Source organism: Danio rerio, chromosome 6 (assembly GCF_052040795.2).
Source record: "Danio rerio strain M-AB ecotype USA chromosome 6, GRCz13ab, whole genome shotgun sequence".
In the NCBI taxonomy this organism is placed as follows: Eukaryota; Metazoa; Chordata; class Actinopteri; order Cypriniformes; family Danionidae; genus Danio; species Danio rerio.
In genome coordinates, this window is record NC_141026.1 from 10,753,224 (window position 1) to 10,761,601 (window position 8,378).

General features: G+C 37.4%; 1 protein-coding gene and 1 long non-coding RNA gene across 2 annotated transcripts in view; one reads left to right on the forward strand and one right to left on the reverse strand.

Annotated features, from left to right (window-relative positions):
• Nucleotides 1-8,378, reverse strand: part of LOC147843375 (uncharacterized) — a 704,457-nt gene that overhangs the window by 36,217 nt on the left and 659,862 nt on the right. The gene's annotated exons all lie outside the window — the stretch shown is intronic.
• On the forward strand, nt 971-5,217 carry LOC100537706 (serine/threonine-protein kinase pim-1). Its single transcript, XM_087256825.1, has 7 exons — nt 971-2,653; nt 2,924-3,018; nt 3,167-3,217; nt 3,312-3,690; nt 3,802-3,978; nt 4,174-4,262; nt 4,361-5,217. Exons 1-7 carry the CDS (start codon nt 2,218-2,220, stop codon nt 4,370-4,372), a joined length of 1,239 nt encoding a protein of 412 aa, XP_087112951.1. The 5' UTR covers nt 971-2,217; the 3' UTR covers nt 4,373-5,217.

Consider the following 8,378-nt stretch of genomic DNA (forward strand, 5'->3'; position numbering starts at 1 on the left):
TTTCCACTGAAGAAAAGAGTTACATAGAGCAAGTAAATAGTAACATAAGTTTACTTTTTGGGTGTTTTTATTGGTTTAAATGGTACAAAAACAAGATCTTTTACTGATATTTTGTAATCATACAATTGCTGGCAACTATTAACTTGATGGCCACTTTTTCCTTTACTATGGAAGTCGGTTAATGTCAACTCTCTGGTTACCAATTTCCTTTAAAATATCTGATTTTGTGTTTAGCTGAAAACATATTCACGATGAGAATTATTTCTTTAAGTCTTACCATAAAAATGATAGCAATAAATTAATTTTACTTGTTTTTTTTCAGTTATCAGCACCACTTGTATTAAAATTACTCTAAGTTCTTTATTTTACAAATCACCTTTGTTTCTTTTAAAGTTATTTTTACAAATATACAAGACATATTAAAGATATTGCAAATAAGAATACAACTTTTTATTAAAACAATTAACGTATGCCTCCTCAAAATGTAAAACGGGCTAACAGTATTTGCTCTTAGAAAAAACATATTTTTAGGTTAAGCAGACATTTTGATTGAGATGTTCTGTAAATAAATGTTTTACTGATAATCTTCTTGTGTGCAATTTTATCGGCATGTTTATGACATAAATACACAAACGCGCATTTTGTGAATTATTCAATTTTCTTTAAAATGTATGGGACAATTGCGTTTTCAAACTCATCAATTTAACATCAAAATGGTTTAAAAGGCACAGACAGACTGAAATAGATCATCATTTCCCGTGGAACTTATAAAGGTACTTTTAAAAATGTTGGGAACTAACCTTTTAATGTTCCGCTAAAAAGAGTTATGGGCAAGTAAAAACTAACACGTTTCATTTTTAAGAGTACAAAAACAATATGTTTTAATTTATGCTTATTTTGAAACCAACGGTTCACTTAAACCATTTACATGATATATATATAAAAATATATATATATTTTTCTTCTGTGGAAGTCGGCTGATAGTTGCCAATTTCCTTTAAATGATCATAAATTTTGTGTTTAGCTGAAAATATATTCACGATAAGTAAATTTTCTTTTTTTTCTGAAAGAACAATATCTTTAGGTCTTGCTATATAAGTACTAGCAATAAATACATGTTTAGTTGTTGTTTTTAGTTAAAAACACCTCTTTTATTAAAATTACTTATATAAGTTCTTTATTTTACAAATCACTTTTGTTAATTTTAAAGTTATTTAATATATTTGACATAAAATTATAAACATGTTTTACAAATAAGAATAAGACTTTTTATTATTATTTTTTAACAGCATTTGCCTTTAGATCATTGCAGAAAAAAAGCCATTCGATATAAAATATTCCGTGTTTTCAGACTAATAAAAAAGCAAAAAAAAAAAACAAAAAAAAAAAAAAACCGAAAACATCTAATAACCTTTATTTAACGAGGTAATTCAATTGAGAACCAGTTCTCATTTACAATGAGGACTTGGCCAAGAGGCAATCTGTTCAGGTTTAGCTTATTGAGTTTTTCTGCAAGTAAATGTTTTAATGACAATATTCTTCTGTGAAATGACAAAGACGCCTTAGGCTTGTTTATGACATTGATTCATAACACAAACGAGCATTTCAGCTCTATAAAATTTTCCAGAACTGTATGATAATGTATTACAGCGTTTTTGTATAGATGTAACATAAGAAATATAATTTTTTAATTAAACTACAGCAGCCCAGAGATGGTTAATTGATTATTTATTTATGTTTACATGGACATAAATGTAAAATATGTATATGGCTTATATAAAAAAAAACTAAATCGACCACACAAATAGAGTGCATGCAATAAACAAGAATAGAACTTATAGTGTAGGCCTATTTAAAGGCCTGAAGCAATTATAAATTTAAGCATATTTTTAATGTAAAAACTTTAACTAAATATTAAAACATTTAACTGTATTCTGTGTGTATTTTATATTTATATAGCTTTTCTGTTTAATTTGTCCAGAATTATTATTTTATAGCTTTAATTAATGTGTTTTCTTTGGGATGTATAATTTCTCCCACTGCGTTTCAAACAGTAACACAAACCTCTGCTGTTGCGTCATAATTAGAATAGAACATTTAGAATGTCTTGCATTCCTAAACAGCTTCTCTGGACAGATTTGTCATTTGGCTTGATTTTTCTGTCTGCATTACACGAATTCAACAGCGTTAGTGTTTTATCCAACCGCGTTTGTGATCATGGGACAGAAGAGAAAGAGAGATTGTTTTTCTGACAGCGATTGCGTTATTGCGCACAATTTCCATCATGATGCGCAAACAAAATCCTGCCCCAACGAGGCGTTCGACCATCTCGAGCCCGTTGAGGAGAGGCGACCATCAAAAAAGATGAGGAGCGGGTCGTCTTCTACTTACTTCTCTGCTCAAAGTGTCACCTCTGAGGAGAGAAATTCGGAATATTTTGATACTTTCATGGATTTCTCTGTGGAGAGTCATGAAGTTCAGAAAACTGACACCAGCAGCGGCCTGAGACCTGACGAGGCCAGCTCTAGTTTCAGCTCCAACAGCAGCTCCAGCGGGGCGTCCAGCTCCAGAAGCAGCTGCAGCAGGTCTTCCAACTCCAATACCAGCTCCAACAGCACCTCCAGCAGGACGTCCAGCTCCAGCAGTCTTGAAGGTCAGGAGGTTTAACATCCTTTATCATTTTGACCTTTAAATGATCTCAATAATGTTCATGCTGTGTTCCAACAACATGTGTTAATATAATATGTGTTAATTACTTACTTTAGGTGTATTAGAATCCTTTTACTTAAATTGAGTTAGGAAGAAATATGAAATATTCAAAATAATAGACAAATATTCTGTCAAATTATGAATTAAAATGTCAGCTTTAATCCTCTTGTTGTGTGTTCTCTTCTATAATGTTTATTAATTTTATTTTTTGCAGAAGATATATTGGGCCGCTACAGAATTGTGAAAAAGCTCGGCCAGGGAGGATACGGGACAGTCCTTGAAGCAGTTCGTCTGACGGATGGTCTTGAGGTATATTTTACTCACTACATCTAGCAAAATATTTCTCTCAGTGTCTGTTCAAGTCTGGTTATTGTGTCACATGACATTGAAAAAGTTGAATGACTGTGATGATTTGAGCTCAGAGCAAGAATTACTAATGTTTTGTTTTGTGGATCAGGTGGCAATGAAGGTGGTTGTGAAGAGCAGCGACATGGATTACCTCAGCATTGTAAGCAGCTTTCTTGGTTTTTACTTCAAAATTTGTTAATTAGAGCCAAAAATGATTTTAAACATCACTGACAACAAATGTCTTTCCTCTACAGCCTGGTCATCCTACACCCCTTCCGTTAGAGGTTGCTCTAACCATTCTTGCCAACAATGGTCCGACCGTTCCTCAGATAATCCGGATGCTGGAGTGGCAGGAGAGGTCTGACTCCTACATAATGATCTTGGAGCGTCCCTCACCCTGCGAAGACCTATTTGACTTCCTGGAGCGGCACAGAGGAACCCTCAGCGAGGACGTGGCGCGGCACATCATGTGGCAGGTAGTGCAGGCTGCCCATATGTGCTGTCAGCGAGGGGTCCTCCATCGGGACATTAAATTAGAAAACCTCCTGATAAACAAGGAAACTCTGGAAGTGAAACTCATCGACTTTGGCTGCGGTGACCTTCTAAAGACCTCAGCATATACAACATTCTGTGGTATGTATTGTCCTTCAAGTCTGCAGTTTGAGATTTTAATTCTTCAACTCCATATTTTGAACAGCATCAGCTTTCTTACTGTCACTAATGAAGAAAATCTTCTTTTTTCAGGGACTGAAGATTACTGTCCACCTGAATTTAGATCCAGTGGCAGGTACCATGGAAAGGCGGCAACCGTTTGGTCACTGGGGGTTCTCCTGTATGAGCTGCTGTGTGGAGAACCTCCTAAACACAGTGACCTGGACTTGACAGATGAAAGAACTTGGATCAAATCTGGATTGTCAACAGGTGAGCTGGCCATTTATTACAGCAGAGAAAGCCAACTGTAAATCTAAATGACACAGAGGAATAATTCAGTGATGTTCATCAGTTTTGGCCTTCATGTTTCAGCATCATCAAATCTTATTGTTTGGATTGTGATTATTAAAGCAAGTAGATGTAGTTTAGGTAATAATAATCAGACTCTTCCATCTTTCTCCACAGAGTGCTGCCAACTGGTCCAGTCCTGCCTGCAGAGGAGCCCCAGGAAGAGGATCGCTTTGGGGAAACTCAGCAGCCATCGCTGGTTCAAGGTATTCAATTCTACATTTTCTTTCTTGAGCATTTTTATACAGGAGGTGTGTACTAGTGTAACATGAAGACCAACAAATGTGTGTGTTGCTTGTTTCAGGTCACCAGATAAAGAACAACAAGAAGTTCCAGAGCCCTCCATCAAGACGATTATATCATCTGATCTTCTACATCTTCTTGTCATGAGACTCAAATAAATTATTGTTTTATAAACACCGTTGTGCCTGAACGTCCTGTGATGGATTGAGAGAAAATGTGCCTGCAAGAAGCAAACCAGAGCTGATTCTCAACACTAACCCAATTCCAGTGCTGTGTGTCAACACTGTCCTCATCTGTCAACACTTACAGATCCTGACAAAACTGTAGCTGTCTTAACTTTAGCTTTAGTCTCTCCATCCCGAACATGCTTTATAGAGGGACCCTCAAGAGCACAGGTGTCAAATCCAGTTTGTGTAGGGCCGCAGCTCTGCTCAGTTTAGTTCCAACCCTGCTTCAACACACTTACCTGTGGGTTTCTCACAAGCCTGAGAGACTCAATGAGTTTGATCAGGTGAGTTTAATCAGGGTTAAAGCTAAACTGTGCAGAGCTGCGGCCCTCAAGGAACTGGATTTGACACCTGTGCTCAAGAGGATCCTGAGCAGCTGCATCAACTGAACTACCTCCAAACACATGCACTAGGAACTGTGTTTACTGATAAATGTAATGTTTCTGCTTCGGTTTCTGCTTCTGAATTGTTTAATGCACTTTAATGTCTGTCTTGCACTGTTTGCACCAGGTTGCACTTTACATCATCAGGTAGTTTACTCTTTAACCCTTGGTTCTGAGGTGTTTTTTGTTGTTTGTGTGTCTCCTACTGTTTTGTGTAGTTGTGTGTGTTTTTTATGTGGTAACTGGATAAACATGGTCTCATTTCACTGTGTACTGTTGAGATGACAATAAAGCTCTTTGCACTTGAACTTGCTCATCTCACTGTCTCAGCAGTCATGGTTTTAAAACAGTGCCTGCTGCAAGGTTATTTTAGTAAACAAAGACAGAAAGTAGTGGTCAAACAACTTTTACATGAACTGAAAAGAAATCAGAATAAATTAAAAACACAAATTAAATGAAACAACAACAGTTACTGAAAAACAAACTGAAATACAATTATTCACTCACTCATTCATTTTCCTTCAACTTCAAATCAGGGGTTGCCACAGTGGAGTTAACTGCCAACTATTCCAGCATGTTTTATGTTTTACAAAGCAGCCGCAACTCAGTATTGGGAAACACCCATACATTCTTGCATTCACACACACACTACAACCAATTTTGTTTATCCACAGTTCACCTATAGCACATGACTTTGGATTCTGGGGGAAACTGTAGCCCCCAGAGGAAACATATGGAGAACATGCAAACTCCACACAATTCCAAAATGATGATTTTACAGACAAACACATCAGTCAAATGTGTGTCTATGTACATTAAACATCTGTTCTATCTTTTCTTTAAGCTCTCTGCCAAAAACATACAAACTAGACATGTTTAAATGCAGATAAACATATAAAGTTATCTGAAGAAGTTTCTCTGAATTCTTTCATAAATTCAAGTTCAAAAATAAAGAATTTGTGGTTTTGGGATCAGTGTTTGTTAAAACAATAATTTTATTTTTATTAGCCAGAGCCATATCACCCTGCAGCCCAAGACCGGTTACTCACTGACACTAAAGCTAAGCAGGGCTGAGCCTGGTCAGTACCTGGATGGGAGACCACATGGGAAAACTAAGTTGCTGTTGGAAGTGTTTTTAGTGAGGCCAGCAGGGGGCGCTCAACCTATGGTCTGTTTGAGGTTAATGCCCCAGTAAATTGAAGGGGGCACTATACTTTCCTTGAGCGCTGTCTTTTGAATGGGACACCAAGGTCCTGGTCCTAATTAGGTTATAGGTTAGGTATTAGGTTAGGTCAGTGGTTCTCAAACGTTTTTCATCAAGTACCACCTCAGAAAAAAATGGTCTCTCCAAGTACCACCAAAATGAGCAGTATTGAAATACAGTAGTGCAGTAGGACCAGTAAAGCAGCTACAACTCTGCACAGTTAAAAAGTGTGGCAGAATACATCAGAAATATAGGCTGTATGTCATATATGACATATTATATACATAAATTTTTATCAATTTTGAAATGTGTATAGCATGTACATGACATATTTCATTCCTCCGAGTACCACTAGAAGGAAGACTGCGTACCACTAGTGGTACACGTACCACAGTTTGAGAACCACTGGGTTAGGTCATTGTATAATGATGGTTTGTTCTGTAGACTGTCAAATAAAAATGCTTAAAGGGGTTAATAATTTTGTCCTTAAAATGGGGTTTAAAAAATGTAAAACTTATTTTCTGGACATTATTCAAATTATGTTTAATAAAGTGAATTAGCATATTTTATTTACTTGCACTTTCAAAATGACACACAATACAATCCTCTGTGGTCATCAAAAATCCCATGGCACTACTTGCAAGGAGTAGGGGTGTAACCCCGGTGTCCTGACCAAATTCCCTCTATTGGCCCTTACCCATCATGGCCCAATCATCTCCATCCACTGAATTGGCTTTATCACTGTCTCTCCACTAGTAAGCACACTGGCGCCGTTGTCCTGTGGCTGCCGATGCATCATCCAAGTGGATGCTGCACACTGATGGTGGTGTGGAGAGAACCCCCTTATGATTGTGAAGCACTTTGGGTGTATGGCCATACACGATAAATGCGCAATATAAATACACATAACATTACATTACAAAGATGTTTGCACAAGAGTTTATGTAAATGAGCAAACACTAAACTTTGCTCTGGTCGACACTGTATGTGTTTACTTTCTCTGTAAAACTAAAACTACTAAACAAAATTAAAACTAAAAAAACTTAATCTAAAATAAAAATAGCATTAAAATAACAACGCGTACAGACAGGAGGTGGAGCGGCTGGCTTTATGGTGCAGATACAACAACCTGGAGCTGAACATGCTCAAAATGGAGATGATAGTGAAATTTAGGAGAAACCCCCCTGCACTCCCCCCACTCACCATCATGAACAGCACTGTGGCTGCAGTAGAGTCATTCAGGTTCCTGGGCACCACCATCTCTCAAGATTTGAAGTTGGACATTCACCCAGACTCTACTGTGAAGAAAGCCCAGCAGAGACTGTACTTCCTTCGTCAGCTGATGAAGTTTAGCCTGCCACAGGAGCTGCTCGTATTCGGCTGTCATCTCTGCACTTCAATCACCGTCTGGTTCGGCTCAGCTGCCAAAACCGACCTCCGTTGACTACAGCGAATAGTCCGGACTCCTGAACGTGTCACTGGCACTACCTTTCCTACACTTCAAAAACAGTACTCTTCCAGAATGAGTAAAAGGGCTCGCAAAATCACTCTGGATGCCTCGCACCCAGCACACTTCCTGTTTGAACTGTTACCGTCTGGTCGGCGCTTCAGAGCACCAAGCAAAAAAACAGCCAGACACAGGAAAAAGTTTCTTTCCTCAGGCCATCTACCTCATGAACAGTTTAATATTTCCCTACTGTGCAATAAACATGCAATACTTTACTTGTACACAGCACCTTATATCAATATACAATGCAATACTTTCTACATTCGCATGTGCACCAGCACCGTATAACCTGTATATTTATAACAAATCTGTACATACTATTCAACATCCAGATTCCTTGACTTACTGCATCTTTGTTTAATGTTTATCGTCTTTCTTTTCATATTTATTTTGTGTTGTCACTTGTCACTTTTTGTACACTGGAAGTTTCTGTAGCCAAAACAAATTCCTTGTGTGTGTGAAGCACATTTGACAATAAAACTGATTCTGATTCTGATAAAAGGCAAAACCACAATAACTTTGGCCTATTGTAGCCAATATTGCTATAAAGAGTTTAAAAATGTGTTTTTTTTTCTGAGCCTAGAGGACAAAACATTAAAATTGCTGTAACATTTTATACTCAGGGCAAATCTGTGTACTTGCCTTTACTGTATACTATATGCTATAAAAGAGTGTTTGCGCTTATATACTTAGGTTTACGTTGAGATTTTATGCGCGCCTCTGGTACAGTTATTACGTCAGGGAAATGAGACAAGCCC

Coding starts and splice junctions, on each gene's coding strand:
- LOC100537706 (XM_087256825.1), top strand. CDS start 2,218: ATGGGACAGAAGAGAAAGAGAGATTGTTTTTCTGACAGCGATTGCGTT. Junction 3,019..3,166: donor GTCTGACGGATGGTCTTGAG/GTATATTTTACT, acceptor TTTGTGGATCAG/GTGGCAATGAAGGTGGTTGT. Junction 3,691..3,801: donor AGCATATACAACATTCTGTG/GTATGTATTGTC, acceptor TTCTTTTTTCAG/GGACTGAAGATTACTGTCCA.